A 20,339-nucleotide genomic window follows, 5' to 3' on the forward strand; every position below is an offset into this window, starting at 1 on the left:
TCTGAAGAACCTTAATAAAGGATAAGGTGACTTTGAGATTCTGATTGTGAGACGCAAAATTTAATTTTATGTCACTGATTTTTATTTTTAGTCCTTTCTCGATGCAGTCAGTATAGTTGGTCTAAAGTGGATTGTGTAATTACACACACAGAGTTATCTCAGTAACTTTCCTTTCAGCTTTGTTGTTAATTCAGTCAACAAATGTTTACTGAATGCTACTACTTCTCAGGTGCTTTTTCAGACCCTGGGAATAAAGCAGCGAAGTCCTGGCTCTTAAAGAGCTCACAGCCCACTGGGTGGGCAGAGAGAGATGCTAAAACAAGTTATCAAGTAAATATGTATTATGTCAGATGGTAATAGGAGTATGGAAGAAGATAACAGCGTAAGGGGAGTAAAGAATGTCAGAGGTGGAGAAATGGGCTGTTGATTTATTTTTTTTTAAAGTACCTTCTTCAAATGTTTGGCATGTAGAGGTCTTTTGCATTTAGCATATTCAGTCTCCTCTCCTTGGTGTATATCTTTATAATTACTATATAAGACCCTCCATTTGTCTATCTCACTGACCTGGCTTTATTCCCACTCTAACCCCCAAACCAGGATCGGTGTTTCACAGTCCTCATTAGCGCAAGCCTTCCCATACCTTTCCCTTTGCTCATGCAGTTTCTTCCTGGGATGCCCTACCCTCCTGTTCCACTTAACCAAATGGTACCCATCCTTTAATACCTAACCCAAGTCCCTGTTCCCCAAAACAGAGCTCTAACCCAGCTCAAACTCTTTTTTTGACTTCTCTCTCTCTCTTATTTCTTTCTGAATTCCTATAGAACCTGGAGCCTGTGCCACAAATGTGGATTAAATATTAATTCCAACTGCAGCCTCATAAATACATCTACTCACCAGATTTCTTTTGCTTTTTTTACTTTTCAAATTTAAAATATATTCTTATTTAATAAGCTCATGGACTTATTATTCATTGATTTATAAAGAGAATTTAAACATCATTTCTCTATCAAGTAAAAAGACAAAATACTCTTCTTAAATGAGTTAAAAAGAAGTTAAACATCAGGAAATGTTTCTTATTGCTTCAGATGTATTGCTTTAATAAAATCACAAAAGGGATGTGATAGCTAAGTTTATTTTTTGTTAAATTGAGTGCCACAGTAATAGAAGCAAATGGATCTAATTTAAATCTAACATAAATCTCCTCAGGTTTAATGAGAACACAAGATACGGCACTAATTATGTGTTTTTCCATGCCATCTCCTAACAAGGGAGGAAATAATTGGATTAATGGGGCATGGAGACTATGTAAATAAGTACAGAAAAGCTGTCTGCATAAAAGCTTTACTCAGGCTCTCCAAAGATTCCCTGGGCTGGTGCTGAGGCTCTTCCTGGGGCCCTGCTCCAGGTCACGGATCTCTTGGAAATCAGTAATCTAAAACTTTTCGGTCTGTTGGCTACGTTTATCAGAGACCCGTTTCACTACACTAGGTTTATGGGGTGGCTTCCCCTTTTGAGAAACTTCAAGTAAGTTTTAGTAATAAATATGGCTCTCGAGGATGGTACAGGCAAGAAATGTATCCACTTTAAGAACCAAGGTCACTCACATCTTCTGCATACAGAGTTTATCCAACCTCCCTACTTAAAACCAAAACCATACTAGTGATACAGTGACAGCCAGCACCACTAAAATAGTAGCCCAGCAGGCTGTGGTGTGGGGAGAGGGAAGGTAATACAAACTGAAGGTCTGGGGAAAGGCAGACCTTTTTAGAATACATTTTTGAAAGCCATGCATGTCCAGAAGTTCTCCCTTTTTATATCAAACTCAGATCACAGCCCGAGATGTTCAGTCATTCAAAATATATGTGGAGGGGCTTCCCTGGTGGCGCAGTGGTTGAGAGTCCGCCTGCCAATGCAGGGGACACGGGTTCGTGCCCCGGTCCGGGAAGATCCCACATGCTGCAGAGTGGCTAGGCCCATGAGCCATGGCCGCTGAGCCTGCGCGTCCGGAGCCTGTGCTCCGCAACGGGAGAGGCCACAATAATGAGAGGCCCACATACCGCAAAAAAAGAAAAAGAAAAAAATATATATACAGGATCTATGGATTTAAAATTCTTTTAATAGTACATATTCAGACAGTCTTCATACCCAGTCTTCATTTGGTAGCTCTGCTGTGCGGGAACATATGCTGGGTACTCAGGATTCCCAAATGATAAATACATGAAAAAAGAATGTAATTAATGGGGCATAGAGACTAAATGAGTATAGAAAAGTTGTCTGCTTTAAAACTTCATACATTTTCTAATACCTTTTTTGTTGTTGTTGTTGTTGGGGAGGAGAGGAGGGGAGGTGATGGTTGACTTGGATATTCTCTTGCTCCCTCTGGCTCTGACCTTCTGCTTCCATCAAGAAGGTTCAGATTATGGATCATTTCATTGTCTGGGAGTGTTTTCCACCCGATCATCCAGTTGTGAACTCAGCCCTACTTATATAAAGCAGAGTTTATTGAAGATTTTCTTAGCATGGTAGGAGGTAGGTTTATATCATAACAGAGCAATGCAAATCTGACCATGTAGTTTTCTGAACAACTAGTTTTCTTAGGATAAAATACAAAGTCATTAATAATGACTTACAGACAAGGCCCGGCAAGATCCGGCCTGTGAGTTTTCAGACCTCTTGTTGTACCACTCTCCTTTCAATCACTTCACTCTGGGCACACTGACATTCTTTCAGGTCCTCAAACTCAGTTTCCATTGTAGGAACTTCTCATGTGGTGTTCCCTCTACTCTTCCTCCTATACTTTGTATGACTGGCTTCTCATTTTCAGGTCTTTAAGTGGGTCACTTATTCTTTCTCACAGTACCCTGTTATTTTTCTTCATAGCATTTGTCATTTTGTCATGGTAAATTCCACAAAAGCACTCATCCTTTAAACCCAGTTTTTACTTAATTCCTAATATGTTTTAGTTACTCATTAAGTGCATATGAAATGAGGTGGCCCAGCAGGACTTGATGGATTAGCTGTAGAAGGGGGTAGATAGAGCAGGTGTCAAGGATGGTGCTCAGGTTTCAGCTTGGGCACTTAGGTAGGTGATGGAGGCACTGACTGGGTGAAAGAGCAAGTTTGTGGAGACAGAGCTAAGTTACGTTTTAGGTCTGGACGCATATAGTGATTAGACTGTTAGGTGTGTTAGGTTCACGAGAGCCATAGGAAACATGATTCTAATGCCTACTCATTCACCATCTTTAAAACTTTGCTTCCAATTGTTAAATACCTGATCTGCTTAGGAAAAAAAAATTGTACTTGCATATTTTGGGCTGTTACCTTGTCTTCTCTGTTCAGTTTTCTAGACCTTTGGGATTTTACCCACATTCAGCTTTTAAAATTTGTTATTAATCACAACTTTCTTGATATAATAAAACCATTTTGCTCATCTCAGTGCATTTTCTTTATTGATGACAGTGACTCATTCAGTTTGCTGAACCGTATACATACTTCTCTTAAGAAAATTGAAAGTGATCTTTATCATTTTTGTTTGTGTTGAAAACAATTTTTGTTGCTATTTAGAATCCAAGTTCTATTTCTTACCACGTACATTCAAACAAAATTTAATCAAGTTTGACTGCTGAGTTTTTGATGAATGCCCAAATCTTCAGGAGTATAACCCTTCTTCAGAGTAGATTTCATGGATCAAAAAGCATTCAGTGAACATTTATGGGATCTCTATTAAGTGCATGGCATCAAGTTAGGGACTGGAAGTTGCAGCGATCTCATTCAAATGCAAACAGCTGGATCATACTTCTGACTTCTCTTTGAAATCACTTCAAGACAAGAAAGAGAAACAGAAACATTTTCTCAAATAAACTAAAAGTCTTCTGCTAGAACCACAGTATATAAAGAAAGGTTGCCGATCACAGCGATGAAACAGGGATTTGGATATGATACAAGAGAACTGTGACTGTAGCTCTCAGATGAAGGTATGAGACCTCAGTTTTCTACTGCTGAGTGGCAAAATTAACAATCACTTTTGAAGAACTGGAATGGGGAGTTTGGGTTGGTGATCAGAGCTTCCCTGGACCCTATTTGACAGCAGAGAGTAGCAGACGAAGCAAGACTGAGTAGAGGACCACATACACATTTGCCATCTTTATGGGAAGTCATCTGCCACTGCAACAAGGCAGTGGAGAAATGCTTGAATTTATGACCTGAAAGGACACACTGTGTACCAGAAAAAAGATGGGTGCACAGTGATCAACACTGAAATATAGCCTAGTAAAGTTGTAGCCATTCACAGATAAAGAAATAATCATTTAGCTACCCAGCTCCCACCCCCAAAGTGCAAGCAAGAGACCCCGAAGGGAGAAAGATTATGCTGACCATTGACTTCTCTACAACCACAATCACCACTGTTATTTATTGATAACAGCTAGGTGGCTATCTAGGAAAAAATATAAGTTGGTACCTACCTTAAACCAAACTTAATTCAGATGATCAAATATTTTAAATATTAAAAGGACTTCCCTGGTGGTCCAGTGGTTAAGACTCCAGGCTTCCACCACAGGGAGCACAGGTTCGATCCCTGGTGGGGGAACTAAGATCCCACATGCTGCGTGGCGTGGCCAAAATAAATAAATAAAATAAAAATGAAATTAAGAATGCTTTGAAGAAAACAAAAGAGAATTGTATTATGGTTTCACAGTGGGGAAAATATGTCTAACACAAAATGTAGGAAATATTTTTAAAAACAGATAAATTCAATCCCATAAATGTAACCAAGTCACAAATACAAAAGGCAACCAAAAAAAAATACGCATATACACATCTTTATATACATTACACAGGGCTAAGTATAATAATAAGAAGAAAAAGAAGGCTAAATATATCTAGAGCTCCTATAAATAAATATTTTTTTAAATGGACAAAGGACAGAAAGAATCCACAGATAGAAAATGAGAAAATATAGGGGGCTAATAAGTATTTGAAAATGTTAAATGTCATTTATCATAAAAGAAATGAAAGTTTAAAAACCACAATGTATATTTTACAAATTAAATAAGCAAAGATTAAGAAGTTTGATAATACCTTATATCTCGGAAGATATGATTAAACCAGCACTCTCATACCTTATCACAGAAGTTAAATTGGCGCAGCAGATGTACAGGGCAACAACAATATAGCGGTTCTACTTTTGGAAATTCATTCTGTATATATACTTGCTCATGTGTAGGAAATGTCATGTATACAAGGATACCCAGTGCAGCATTTTTTATAATAGGAACAGGATGGAAATAATGCAGATAATCCATCAGCAGGGAATCAGATAAATTTAGTGTATCCATATAAAATACTTTATTTACAGCTATTAGAAAGATTGAGGCAACTGTGTGTGTAATGATATAGAGCTATTGCTAATACATTGTTAATGGTAAAAAGCAAAGTGCAGAATAGGATGCATAGTTGCAGAATAGGATGCATAGTATATTCCTCCACCCTTTTTGAAAGGAGAAGAATAAGTGTGTGTGCATAGAAAATCCCAAAATTATACCCAATAAATTGGTAACATTGGTTCCCATGTCGAGGGAAATACGGTGACAAGGAGATGGGATGAGAGGGGGACTTACTTTTACTTTCTACCCATTTGTAGCTTTTAGATACTGTACCATATGCTGTATTGCTTATTCAAATTTTATTAAAATCAAAAGGATCGAGGTCCATATAAAAAATTACTCTTAATTTCTATCTTAGAACATATAGATGGATGTTCTAGTAGATGGCAGATCAAAATGTAAAGACTGAAACAGTAAAGCTTTTGGAAGAAATAGATATCTCATGATCTTGGAATAAGCAGAATTTCTTAAACAGGATGCAAAAAAGCATGAATCATAAAGGGAAAAAATTGATAATTGGACTATATTAGGATTAAGAACTCTTGTTCTTTAAAAGACACTATTAAGAAAGTGAAAGGGCAAGCCACAGACTCAGAGAAGATATTTGTAATACATTTATCTGACAAAGACTCATACGCAGGATATGTTAAAACCTCCTGCAAACAGTAAAGGCCAGGGACTTCCCTGGTGGCCCAGTGGGTAAGACTCTGTGCTCCCAGTGCAGGGGGCCTGGGTTTGATCTCTGTTCAGGGAACTAGATCCCACATGCCACAACTAAGAGCCCACATGCCACAACTAAGACCCGGCACAGCCAAAATAAATAATAAAATACAATAAAAATTTTAAAAACCATTAAAGGCAGACAGTCCAGTAGAAAATAACTTTAACAGGCACTTTACAAAAGCAAATATCTGAGTGTACAATAAACCTGTGAAGAGCTGTTCAGCTTCATCAGTCATCAGAGAAATGAAAATTTAAAAGTTCAGTGCAGTAGCATTACACATCCAACAGAATAGCTAGAATAAAAAAGACTAACATTACTTAGTGTTGCTGAAGATATGGAGCAATCTGAGCTCTCACACTCATGGAGAAAGCAAGTTGGTACAACCACTTTGGAAACTTGGTTATTAGTATTTATTAAAGCATAACATGTGATTTCCTATGACCTAGCAGTTCTGATTCTAAGTATGCACCCAAAAAAATGCATCCATGTGACTCACCAAAAGACACCTACTAGAGTGTTCGTAACAATTTTATTGGAAATAGCCCTAAACTGAAAACTACCCAAATGTTCAATAGAGTGGAAGAATAAATTGTGATAAATTCACACAATGGAATGTTACACAGTAAAGAAGATAAATTATCTACAACTACATAACAATATGGATGAAACTTCCAAACATAATGTTGAGCAAAAGAAGCCAGACACAAAAGAGGTCATCCTCTAAGATCTCATTCATATAAGTTATAACAACAGGCCAGACAAACGTATGCTATTTCAAGTCAGGATAGCTGTTATTCTTGGTGGGAGTGAGCAACTGGAAGAAGGGGATGTGAGGAAGGTTTCGGAGGTGCTAGTGATACTCTTTTCCTTATGTTATGTTGTGTTGTGTTTTTAGCTAGCTGCGCCAGGTCTTAGTTGTGGCACGTGAGACCTTCGTTGCGGCGTGCGGGATCGTTTAGTTGCGGCATGCAGGCTCTTAGTTGCGTCATGCGGGATCTAGTTCCCTGACCAGGGATCAAACCCGGGCCCCCTGCATTGGGAGTGCTGAGTCTTAACCACTGGACCACCAGGGAAGTTCCTGATACTCTTTTTCTTGATCTAGGCATGGGACTCAATTTGTGAAGAATAATTGCACGCACTTAATGACTGGTCTACTTTACTGTATGCATGTTATACCTAACAAAAAGTTTTTAAAAGGAAGTGGATCAGAAGAATTTCTAAAACTAGAGATAAATGCAAGATAATTATTAACAGTTCTATATTTTATTATCAGTCTTCCCCGGTTTTATTTGATTTTTGTCATTAGCCAAAAAGCGTATTACTATTACTTGACTTTAAAGCCATTTACTTCCCCCTATTCATGCAAAATGAATGAGGGTTTCTCTACCCTTCCAACCTCCTCTTGTGGTGAATTCCAGGCTGTTAGGAAAGGATATAATAATGTGACACTCTACTTTTATTTTCCTACAGATGGAATGACTCTACAGTTATATACCCAGTTCTGATGTTGGGCAGTAGAGGGGTTTCACACCACCAAGAAATTCTCCTGTACCAGCTGGGTGTCCTGTAATCCAGTTCACTTCTGACACTACCTACCTAGAGGTAGCATCAGATTCCACAGGTTAAGGGCTCAGTCCTATAAGACTGACCCATCATAAATAGAAGATTACAAAGGCCCCCGTCCTTGGCAGGGATTAATTTGCTAGTGCAGCACACAGAACTCAGAGAAACATTTTACTTACCAGATTACCAATTTATTATAAAAGAACATAACTCAGGAATAGCCACATGGAAGATGCTCAGGGCAATGTGTACCACTCTCCACATGTTCACCAGCCGGGAAGCTCTCTGAACCCTGTCCTTTTGGGGTTTCATGGAGCCTTCATTACATAAACTCAGTTGATTAAATCATTGGTGTTTGAACCCAATCTCCAGCCTCTCTCCCCTCCCCAAAGGTGGAGAAGTAGGCTAGGACTGAAAGTTCCACCCCAGAAATCTCCTGCTTGCCTCCACTGACAACCAGCCCCTACCCGTAGGTGCTTTCCAAAAGTTACCTCATGAACATTAACAAAAGACACATTGATCGCCCTCATCACAGAAAATTCTAAGGCTTTTATGAGCTCTGTGCCAAGAACCTGGACGAAGACCAAATATATATATATATATATATATTTTTTTTTATAAATCACCATATCACAGATTCTTAACTAAGATTGAGACCAAATAGAAAGTAGAAAAAGGCTTGGAAATGCTGGGCTGAGGATGTTGAAGTAGTGCTGTGGTGTTGGTGAACTGTGAGTGTGTTAGCAGGGTGCTAATAATGTGGATCTGTTTCAGTCAGTTTATTTTTGTAAAAAGGTAGAAAATATTGAATATTTTATGAAATGATGAGGATTGACTGTAACTAGAATCAGTATTTCATATGATTTGATAATAATTGTTAGGCATCTTGTGAACAAAAGCATGCTAAATATGAAAAAATTAAATAAAATTTTAAGCTTCTACTTTATCTGGAACATTTTGGCAGTCCTGCAGAATATTCCAGTTCCAATTAAAAGAATCAACTTCACTAACCTAAAACCCTTTCAAAAATCCTGAATTCAGTACACCTTAATTCAGGCCAAATACCCTGTTTGCAATGGCAAATTTCACCTATATCAGAATGTGTATAAGACAGAGAAGGACAAGAATGTGGACAATATTTGGATTTAATCATCGATTTATAACTTCTAAATTTTGTTTGGCTCCTCAAAGTCTTTAATGCCCCAGAGTATGTAACACAGTAGGTTTGGGATGGAAAACTCGGTCTTCATCTCAGAAAACTAAATTTTAGAAAGGATTCCATGTGAAAGTTGAAGAACTGGAAATGTTTTTCCCTAAAATTGTCTTTGAATGTTTATTTCTTAGAAAGTCTTTGTTTAAAGTTTGAAGACTGTTGTGATAGATATTTGAACAAGTAGCCACAGTAAACAGATGTGCTGACCCCTTTGGCTTTGCATGTAAACAGTCACGGAAGCTAGCATGGTAAAAGGTTACATGTGGCTTCACCTTTCTAAAGGAAAGATACACATCTTTATTGTTCAACTGGAAGAAGATAGCATAGCCAAAAGTTAAGTCTAATGAAGGATAAAATATACTGTTGTGTATTTGAATTTTGGAAATATGCTCTCAAAAAATATGCCTATAAAAATATCTAATTAGCTAGTTTAGTGATTTTTTAATTCATTTCATTTTGTAAAGTTATGAGAACTTTGGCAATTATACCTTACAACTGTCATTTTAAAATAATATGGACATTCATAAATGTGTATAGTAATACAAAAAGTAGTGTTTGTGAATAAAATTCAGTTTATTCGAAATTTTATTTTTCTTATTGTATGTGGTTATTTCAAAGACTTCCCACTGAGCAGCCTTAAAAATCTAAAGTTTTCCTAAATAAAATAATTGGGATAAACAAAATAATTTTATATTATACTTTAGAATCAGAAATTACATTTTTATGTTGTTTTTAATTAACCTTAGTGTTGGCCTCTCAACATCAATAGGATAGCCTGTTTTTTCTATTGTGTAATTTCATATTTAGAATTTCTCTTTTGAGTTCCACCCAGACCATGTCTGACATAATTGTGGTCATTTTTGACAAAATGATTTTATTGTTAATGTTAACATCCCAAATTTAAATTACATGTTACTGAGAGAAAATCATTTAAATGATATCACTGAATTTAATCATTGTAAAGAAAAAAATCTAGTAAAACAGAGTAGGGCTTCCTTCATAAGCCATAAGCACTAGATCTTTTTTCTCCCAGTGTGTTCTCTTGAACCTCATCCTGAGCATAGAGGAATCTGATTTTGATTGAACATCCTGAGTGATTCTGAAGCTCACTAAAATGTGAGAACCACTACTCCAGAGCAACACTACTTAATCATGGGTGATCCATAATGGAAAGAGGCACCTCCGGTCTTTGGTGGCAAAATATAAATAATAAATTAATAAAGTTAAACTATCCAAGAGACATACCCCTTCCTTACATCTTGATTATAATAGCCTTACTCAAATTTCATTGTCCTGTCTTTATAGCTGTGAAGTTTTATCCTCATTACTTTCCCAAAACACCAAGTTTTTTTGTGTTGAAATATAGTTGATATACAATATTATATTAGTTTCAAGTGTATTACATAATTATTTGACATTTGCATACATTATGAAATGATCACCACAATAAATCTAGTAACCATCTGTCCCTGTACAAAGTTATTACAGTATTAATGACCATATTCCTTAAGCTGTGTATTATATCCCTGTGACTTATTTATATAATTGGAAGTTTGTACCTCTTAATCCCCTTCACCTATTTTGCCCCACCTTCCCACCTCTTTCCTGTCTGGCAGCCACCCATTTGTTCTCTGTATTTATGAGTCTGTTTTCATTTTGCAAAACACAAAATATTTTTATCACTTATTATAAACTGCCCTGCAATTACATATAGAATATTTATAAACCACGTTTACCTGAATTGCTGTAGAATGTGTCTCGTTAACTGCTGTAAATGATCTATTTAGTAATTTTTAAATATAGATCTCTAGAGATAATGCTAAATAACAGATTCGAATATTTTTGTTTAATTCAATAAAATGGAACCAGTACAACCTCTGGTTTCACAAATGAAGTGATTTAAAATACGTGTGTTGCTCTGATGGGGCCCTCGCACACTGCATTAGGGTAAATAGCACACCTCTGTCTTTTTTCCTAAAACGAAGGCTGCCTCTAATCCCACTCTTTCCACAAATCTTCGTGCACTAAACTATGTGCCAATGACATGAGAAGCTCATTTTGATTGTAGTGGGCCGTCTCTTGTCTAGTACATCATTTGTGAAACTGAAGTTGGCTATTATAATGCAACAGGTATGTAAATAACATTTATTAGTAATCTCTGTAAAATTGATTCCTTCTTTCTCTTTTTCATTATAAAAGGAAACTTTATTTCAGAGTAGAAAGTGCATTGTCTGAACTCATCAACACCCTCTTTATCCCTCCCCTCCCCAATTTGTTGCAGACCAGGATGAAAGAGCAGCTGAGCTCAGCAGGGAGCAGAATGAGAAAACCATCCGGAGCACGCAGACCGCGCTCCGCAATTTCCGGGAGTTCCTCATCTCCAAGTATCCTTCTGAAACAAGAGAGATTTATGTCATCCCTTGCAAGGAGTTGGATGCCTACTTGGCCTCTTTCTTTGTGGATGCCAGGCAGAAGGATGGATCCGAGTATGAACCCAACAGCTTGGCCAATTACCAGTGTGGACTTGAACGGTACCTAAAAGAACACAGGTATGGCTACAGTATCACCAGGGATAAGGAATTCAAGCGCTCCCAAGAGGCCCTGAAACAGAAGCAAATTGAACTCCGCTGCAAAGGAAAAGGAAATAAGCCACACAAGTCCATGAAGCTCACCTTTGCTGATGAGCTCATTCTGCGGAAAAGGGGACTGCTAAGCCGCTATAACCCTGAGGGTCTGCTCAACCTCGTCTGGCTCAACAACACAAAAGCTTTTGGGCACTGTACGGGCTTCCACGGGTCTACCTTAAAGTGGGGTGATATTCGGCTCCGGGTAACAGAAACGGGGCTGGAGTACTTGGAGTGGATGGGTCAAGACACTGGTGACCTAAATGCCAAAACCAAGAGAGGGGGGACAGACTCCCGTGTGTATGCCACCCAGCATGCTCCACAGACCTGCCCCATACAAGACTATAAGGAGTATGCCCAACGGCGTCCTCCTGCTATGCGCTATGAGGATGCCCCTTTCTACCTGTCCATTAAGCCGGTCGTGAACTTGGCGGCTCTGCATTGGTACAACTGCCAGGCCCTCGGCAAGAACAAGCTGGCCAAGATGGTGAAGACCATGTGTGAGAAGGGGAACATCCCTGGCAGGAAAACCAACTTCAGCGTGTATCAGAGTTGCAGCACCTTGTCCGAGGCCCAGAGCAACCAGCTGGTGCTTATCTGTAACAATCTGAGCCAGCAGGCCGCCCAGTCAGTGGCCGGGCACTCCAACAGCGGCAATTTCATCGTCTCTGCCTCCTATGACTCTTCCTCAGACACTGCTTGACCAGGTGGCTTGAGCAAGACCCCAGTCTGGTTATTGAGTCCAGAGAAACTGTGATTAAACACTGCTTCTCGTTCCCTTTCCTCGGCCCTCAGTGTTAACTTTATAAGAATATAAATATATAATATATTTTTCTTTTTACAAATAAGCCAATGGAGATAGTTTAGTATTACTAACGTAGTATTCATAGGCTTAAAACAAATGTACTCGTGGTGATTAAATATAATTACTGTTATAGACTTTACAAAACCATAGTGGTTCTCAGGCAACACAAAGTAGAGAAAGAATTCCATTTTTTAAAAAAATTATCAAAAAGGAAACTGAAAGTCAGCCTAGACACTTGTGTCCTCAACTCCTGCTTTTCCTTCCCACCCCACCTCTCATTTTTAGTCTACTTAATAAATGGCATTATTTTTTTAATTTTTAAAATTCTGCATTAATCAGGAGACAACATTAACTTTACTGCTTACACAAAACTGTCAGATCCAGAATAAGAAAATGTTGGTATAAGCTAGAAAAATTATTTACAGTCTTTTTTTTTTAAAGCATAATTAGATTTTAGTCTCTGTGCCTCATTTTTTGCAATTTATGAAAATCTAGATGTTTAGCTAACTTCTTTTGGGGGCAGAGGAGGGTAGAAGGAGGGAATAAAGGTGCCATTCTTTTTGGAAACTATATAATTTTAAAATAATATGCGAAGTCCAATATTATGGCAAAAAAGACTGTTACTAGCTCATTTTTACTGTTGTGCTTGAACCTGGAGAGAATTTTTTTTTGTTTTCTAAGAAATCAATGTAAATGAAGTTTGATTATCAGATTTACAAGAAATTTAAAACTACCAAAGCTTTGAAAATGTTCCCAAGCATTAGATTGTATATCAAACATAAAGAGAAAGTAGAGAATGGAAAAGTCTTACTAAAACTCTAGAAGCACTAGTCAAGACAACAAAAACCTCATACTCTTCAAAGCTCAAATCCCCTGAATTATTTATTTATAAGCATTGAACTTCAGTCTGTTTTCCCTAGGGGATTACTTGACTCTGTAGTTGAGATCAAAGGAATATTGACACTCATTTTAGGTAACAACATTTTGTTACCAAATTTAGCTGAATTCAAACCTTGAAAATGTGCAGTTTCTTCTACAGTAAATACAAATGCATTTATGTGTGATAATCCTGCAATTATAATAATTATAATTTTGGTTAAACAACTCTGTGGTGGTTTTTCTAAGGTCTTTATTTTCAAGCCTATGGTGAATTATTAGTTGAGATACTTCAATAATAAAATAATTTAGATGAGCTAGGTTCCTATCTTGTATAATCATTAACACATTAAAAAAAAATCCAAATCTTAATCACTTTGTTGGATCTGGGCGTTCATTTGGGAAGTATTTGTTCTTCAGAGCATCCTCATAATTCACATTAGCTAGGAAGCTAGGTGGTATTTTATGTTTTAATTTATTGTACCAGACCAGGACAAATTTCATTTTGATTTGCTTTGCTAAATCATCATGTTAGCTGAGCTTTCCCATGGCTAGGCAGCTCTTCCCAACACTAAGTCATAAACACATAAAGACCCATTACTCTAATAAGCTGTGACCTTTCCTTTGGCTCAGGAGTGGGAAGTCTGCCGTGGCCTTTGTGTTATGCAATCTACTTCATTTCATGACTTTCCTTCCATAAAGAGGCATCCAGAAACAAGAAGAAAGAGCAGGATACTTTGCTTTTATCTTTTTGTATTAATAATGATGGTAGCCACCATTTTTGAGCCAGTCTGTGTACCAGCACCGTGTGTGCTAAGTGACTTACATGCACCACTTATATAAGTAATACTAATTTATGAAAATTAGAAAATCCAGATGAGCATAAACAAAACAAAATATGTACTCATAAATCTGCCAGCCAAAAATAACCACTGTTAATATTTTAGTAAATATTTCTTCAGACATTTCAATACATACGTATTTATTTCTGTATACATGGTCTTTAATCCTTTCAACAACTTTGAAAAGAAGATTAATTATCTCCATTTTATGTTGAGATCAAGCTGTAGCAGGTTATAGCTAAGGAGATGGTACTGTCATCTGACTCCAGAGTTTTTTCTATTTACCTTTCTGAGTTCCAACCCGTAATTAGTTTCCAGTGATTTGAGCTGGAGATGAGGACATGGTGCCTTCCCATCTCTCAAGTCTGTCTGATTAAAAGGAAGGCTGAGTGATCTTTCATGAAGGCACACAGTGTCCCCTCGTCCCCCCTCTTCTGGTCATTTTGAACCACAGAGCCTCATTCTTCCAATTATCTTAACAAAACCTTCCTCTTCTTACCCTGTAATGGGCTCAGAAGTGCACATGACAGCCTACTGTGAAAGAACTCTGTTTTAAAAATAAGTTGTTTTTTTTTTTTAACATAGGTTACCTCTCATTTTAAAAAAAAGATTTCTGTAAAACATTTAAAATGTGTTTGTGCATTTTGTTTCTGCATAAAAACTCTTGTTTTTGACAGCAAAGTAAGTTTGTCATGGGGAAGAAGGTTAGTCAGTATGCACTGAGAAAGCAGAACTGGGAAATTTTGAATTCCTGTTTGTGTATATTGAGGTACTAAACTGAAAATCTCTCTCTTATTTAATCCTATAGCAGTTTCATTTAGAAGAACGCAGATTGAGAATGTGAATTATTTTTTATTTATTTATATTTTGCTTTGATAACTCAAACCAAATAGGAACGTTGTGACATTTAAATTTAGAAAACTGTTTTACGAAGAATGGCTTGGTAGAATTTTAGCTGAATTATTGTAACTCTTGGGGATAATTAAATTATGAAAAAGTAGTGGCAACTACCTCTAAATTTTGTGTTTTTGTACAAACAATACTGAGGATATACTACTGCCAGATACCATATGTATTATTTGCTATTTTAACTTTTTAAAAAATTACATCCATACTGCGGCAGTGGTTGATGCCAAAATCGTGTATGTGCTTTAGCAAAAATTCAACAGTCCGGCAGGTGTTCACTGTAACTGAACATGCTGCCTTTCCAGGCAATCCTGTGGTTCATACAAAAACAATAAAACTGTATTTGCAGTTTACGCTTTAAGGTCAATGTAATGTCATGTAAGAAATTCCACAGTGCCCCTCACATGACTCTGGAAGTTTTGCACTGTCTACAACAAAAATGCCAAACCCATCTGTCAGCATTTGGATGACATAAACTGCATAATTGTTTTTCTTCTATATTCATGGGAGTGCCTGGCTATTGAAAATCATAGATGGTAGCAGTTTAAAAAAAAAAAACATAATACTTGAAAAGGTTAGAGAGAGTTAGGTTGTTTATCCAACATAGCTTATTCTTAAGAGTCCATCTGTTATCATAGTTAGTAGGGGTGGTCTGAATATGATTTATAATATATCAGGTACTTAAAATATTTTTATTATAGTTAGTTTTCCCTGTGTTAAATTTTCCCCATGTTAAATCACTTCCTGATCTACAAAAGAATAGTCTGAAAGTTTTCTAGTATAGATCAGGTCTCTGGTTTTTCAACTAGGTCATGGTTAGCTGATACTTTCATCGAATTAAGTCATATGGCTTAGGTTCTAGATGCCATGAAATCAGATGACTTCACTGAGATGAAAATTTATAGTTCTATCAACAAATATTTGAACACCTAGTGTCTAGACACTAAGAGGGGTACAAAGATATACAAAATAGTTCCTGCTTTCAAAACATTTATAAAAGATACTGTAATAGAAGTTTGGTTTCATTTTTGAGAGCCCAGCAAAAAACTATCTGCCAATACTATTTTGCATAGTTTCTCAAATTTTTACTCACACAGTTTGTCCATTATTTAGCCATTGAATATGTTGGTTTGCTGTAGAATACGTAATACTGCTTTGAGTATTTTGTGGAGGATCTTTTAGAGCCTGTTTTAAAGTCAGTAATAAGGTAAAGCCATTTCTACACCATCCATTGTGTTCACATAGATGCACAATGCATAAGAATGTGCAGACTGTCATCAATGAGTGTCACTTATTAAGTACTTACAACGTACCATGGTACTGAGTGCTTTTGTAAGTTGTTTCACTTAATTCTTACAATAGACCTGTGAGGGTAAGTATCATTATTTCTTTTATAAATGAGGAAATCCAGAGAAGTCAGATAGGTTGCCTACATTACTTAATACATAAGGGTATCAGGATCTGAAACTATATCCAGCTACCATTACGCACTAACCTTTTCTGCTGTGGCTGCCTGTTCACAAAGTGATTTACTGTGCTTCTTTAGATTCTCTGAAGTGATAAATTGTAAGTGGAATCCCTTGTATAATAAAATCATCAATATTCTTTCAACTCTGAATTGACTGAGAGCAGTGCCATCCCCTGGCATGTTTGTCAGCATAAAATTATATAGGCCCCCTAACTGTGGTTATTTTGAGATGGAACATTCAGCAAAGTTTGTTTCCCCTTCGCCATGAGTAGAGAGCAGAAGTTTGTGTCATTCTTTAAAGAACTCTTAATTTTGTCATGGAGGTGAATGTGTATATGGACAAATAATTTTATATATATATATATATATATATATATATGGTTGGTTTTTTTTTTTTTTTTTTTTTTTGGCTGTGCTGCACGGCATGTGGGATCTTAGTTACCCAGCCAGAGATTGAACCTGCACTCCCTGCATTGGAAGCATGAAATCTTAACCACTTAAGCACTGGACCAGCAGGGAAGTCCCTAATTATATTTTTTTAACAAATGATTGTCCTTTGTTTTTACCCCATATAAACCAAAAATCCTATTTCAAAAGAGTTCCTTATAATTCAGACAGAGAAGAGGGAGGTTCTGGGCAGAGGAAATACCTCTCTTAAGCCTAGAAGCTGATATAGTCATCCACCAGGTATGAATATTGATTGCCGATCTGCCAGGGAGTTTGGTCTTCTCTGCAAATTGGTGCCAGCAAATTATTTAATAGAGGATTTTGTTATTATTTTGTTTTTTAATCAGTCAAGATTGTTTTTAACAGAAAGCTTTTGGGGGGAAATAGTATCTTTATGATTCTCAGTATTAGAGATCAACTAAAGCCATTCAGATTTTTTCTAGTTTGACTATCTCTACAGTTTTAGATATTAAAAGACAAACAGTTCTGATTTCAATCAGCCTTCTTCTGTTTGGTTTTCTTTATCTACAGGAAAAGAGCACTTTGATCTTTATTCCTCTAGCCAAAACAAAGCTTTAATACTTAACATCTGTAAATAAATAGTCTCTACCATGTAATAAAGGAAATAAATTGCTAAGCCTAGGGGAAAAAATCAAGGGCAGTGTATGATAATTTATTACATTAAGGTGTGTTTTAAAAGGTTCCTTCTTGAAAAACTAGTTATAAATCTAAGGAATTAAGTTCTGTATCAATCAGTTTAAAAGATTTTTCTCAAACAGAACTCCTTTATACAAGATATATCTCCACAAATCTACCATATGATATGATGTAGATAGTTACTTATTAAGAAATACATCATTGGCAAGGGCATCCTCAATTGTTTTTTTGTTGTTTTTCCCTTAATGCATGGTATTCGAATAATTGCTTCTCCTCCCCATTGGATCCGGCCGAGATGATATGACTACATAGGTTTTCATAAGGCAAAGTGATGAAGATAGAGTGATTTTAAGAGATCCTTGCCATAGAACATAACTGGGGTAAAGAAATGTACTGCATATATCATCCTTTGGTGGTTGGTGTATTTCTACTGATATAAAAACAGAAAAGAGAGGATGATATTGGTAAACTGCCAACAACTCTGATTTTACTTTTTTAAGCAGAGAGAAGAAAGATAAACAAAATTTCTCATACTCCATCCTGTTTATAAATTGACTAATTGGGCCTGCCAAAGCTGAAGAAAAGACCTAATTTGGTACTGAAGATTGCATTATTTTTTTAAAAGAAAGCATTTTAATACATTTAAATTGAGTTTTTATGTAAACCATGCCTTTGTTGAATTAGACTCAGTTTTAATTAGGTCAGAGTACTAATTTGATCAGAATATTAATTAGGGCTTCCCTGGTGGCACAGTGGTTGAGAGTCTGCCTGCCGATTTAGGGGACACGGGTTCGTGCCCCGGTCCGGGAAGATCCCACATGCCATGGAGCGGCTAGGCCTGTGAGCCATGGCAGCTGAGTCTGCGCGTCCGGAGCCTGTGCTCCGCAACGGGAGAGGCCACAACAGTGAGAGGCCCGCGTACCGCAAAAAAAAAAAAAAAAAATAGGTCAGAGTATTAAAGTAACCATCATCTTTGTTGAGTGAATTATAATCATAGAGGCTAGACCTGGAAAAGACCTAAGAGATCATCTAGCCCAGTGATTTTTTCAGTGCTGTGAAGAATAGGAGTCACCATGTCTTCTTGGGGGGAGGAGGCAAGGAGGACAGAGATGGATGGAGATCGCAAAGGGAACACATCCTGAAACACAGATCCCCCGGGAATTCTCATGTTCCCTATACCCCTACCTTCCTACTTTGAGACTCACTAGACTGAATGACCTACTACCTCTATCACATCCTTCATGTGTGCCAGGCTGGAAAATAAGATTCAAAACATCTAATCTAATCCATCCCTTTTCTTTTATAGAAGAGAGAATCAGTCCCAGAGAGATTAGATGGATGCCCAGGTGCACACACTTTGTTAGAATCAGAGCCAGAACTAGGATCCAGGCACCTTGACTTCCAGTCCATAGGTAGGGTTTAGGGAGGAAAAACAACCCTACCTTCCCACTGAGTAAGAAGGGGTATCCTTGTTTTGAAAATTTTAATAGTGTTTTAAGCTCTCAAACAAGTTTCTATTAAGGACTAGATTCAAGCTGCCAGTTTCCAAATAGGCTATTTTGCACGTGAACTTTTTTTCATTGTGTAATGTTACACCTTAATTTTTAGCAACTTCTTTTTGAGATTTGATGGGATAATCTCTAACTGGAATCACCTTTTATTTTAAGGAACAGGTCTCAGCCTTCTCCATTTATATTGTTTTCATTTCTGGAGGGGAAACAAACTACAGTTTTCAAGTATATGAATTCCAGTTATAGATTATGAACTGAAAAGTAACTTTTTATTTAAAGTGGTATTCTTTTGAATACCCAGCTACATAGCATCTATATTATTGGTTTTGAATACAGTGTACTATACCCTTTTTTAGTCTATGGAAAGTATAAAAGATCATCTTGAAGGTTTGGAACATTTTCAATCAAAAGGATTAAATTTCTGTCAATGTAATTAGGATGTTTCTGAAGTGAATTTACTTAGAGATAGGAAGGGGAAAGAAAATGAGAACTAAAGAAAGAAACCTACAGCAGGAGGACATAGAAATACAAACTATTTGTAAATTCTTATATTACCCAGCTTACTCCTCTAAAAAGCAATTCAAACAAGTATTTTTTAAATCTAACAAATTTTTATTTTATAAATTATGTTTACCAGATCATAGTTGAAGAAAAAAGATGAAATTCTAGGATGTTAAAAAGGTACAGTGGAATTATATGTCTTGAATTCAGTGTTGAATTTCACTAGACTTCTAATGTTCTTTGTATTACACTGGAATTAGAAATTTTTACCATCATACACTCATTTCAAAGAGCTTTGAAAATGCTTTGGCATAGTTTATTTATTTGTGGTAAGTAGAATTAGGAAGAATCAGCAATATAGAATCCTAACAGTAATTGTGCATACTGTATTTAAGTGATTTTTATGCCTGTTTACTTTCTGTAATTCTTAAATTTTATAAATCAAATACCTTAACATACTTCCACTAGAAATTAATTTATAATTGATTATTTATACTGGATAAAGTAGCAGGTTCATCTTAGTATTAATCCACTCAGATTAAGTGAACTTTTATATCTACAGTTCATTATATTACAACTTTTTAAATAGCGTTTATAACAAAAGAACTTTTGTTTTATAAAGTATTTGTTACAAAAAAAAAAACACCATCTTGCCAAAAACCATTACAATTTCTATGCATTGTGTATATTCAGTGATGTCGCTGTTGAGATTTTGCATGTTTTAGGTGCTCTTTCATATGTGTGTTTGTGGTATTTATGTGGAATTGTTAACCATTGCTGCTATCACTTATTGTAGTTAAACTGAAAAACTGTGCTAA

At 36.5% G+C, this 20,339-nt stretch overlaps 1 protein-coding gene across 2 annotated transcripts in view; it reads left to right on the forward strand.

The window, feature by feature from the left end:
* Positions 1 to 20,339, forward strand: part of KIAA1958 (KIAA1958 ortholog) — a 178,964-nt gene that overhangs the window by 116,578 nt on the left and 42,047 nt on the right. Inside the window, exon 3 of one of the 2 annotated variants that reach the window (XM_033427434.2) lies at positions 11,166 to 11,249. The exons of the other annotated variant lie outside the window; for it this stretch is intronic. Within the exon in view, the coding sequence (XP_033283325.1) occupies positions 11,166 to 11,249 (84 nt within the window). The remainder of the gene's footprint in view (positions 1 to 11,165; positions 11,250 to 20,339) is intronic. 2 annotated transcript variants of the gene reach the window in all.

The sequence above is a fragment of the Orcinus orca genome, chromosome 6 (assembly GCF_937001465.1).
Source record: "Orcinus orca chromosome 6, mOrcOrc1.1, whole genome shotgun sequence".
Lineage (NCBI taxonomy): Eukaryota > Metazoa > Chordata > Mammalia > Artiodactyla > Delphinidae > Orcinus > Orcinus orca.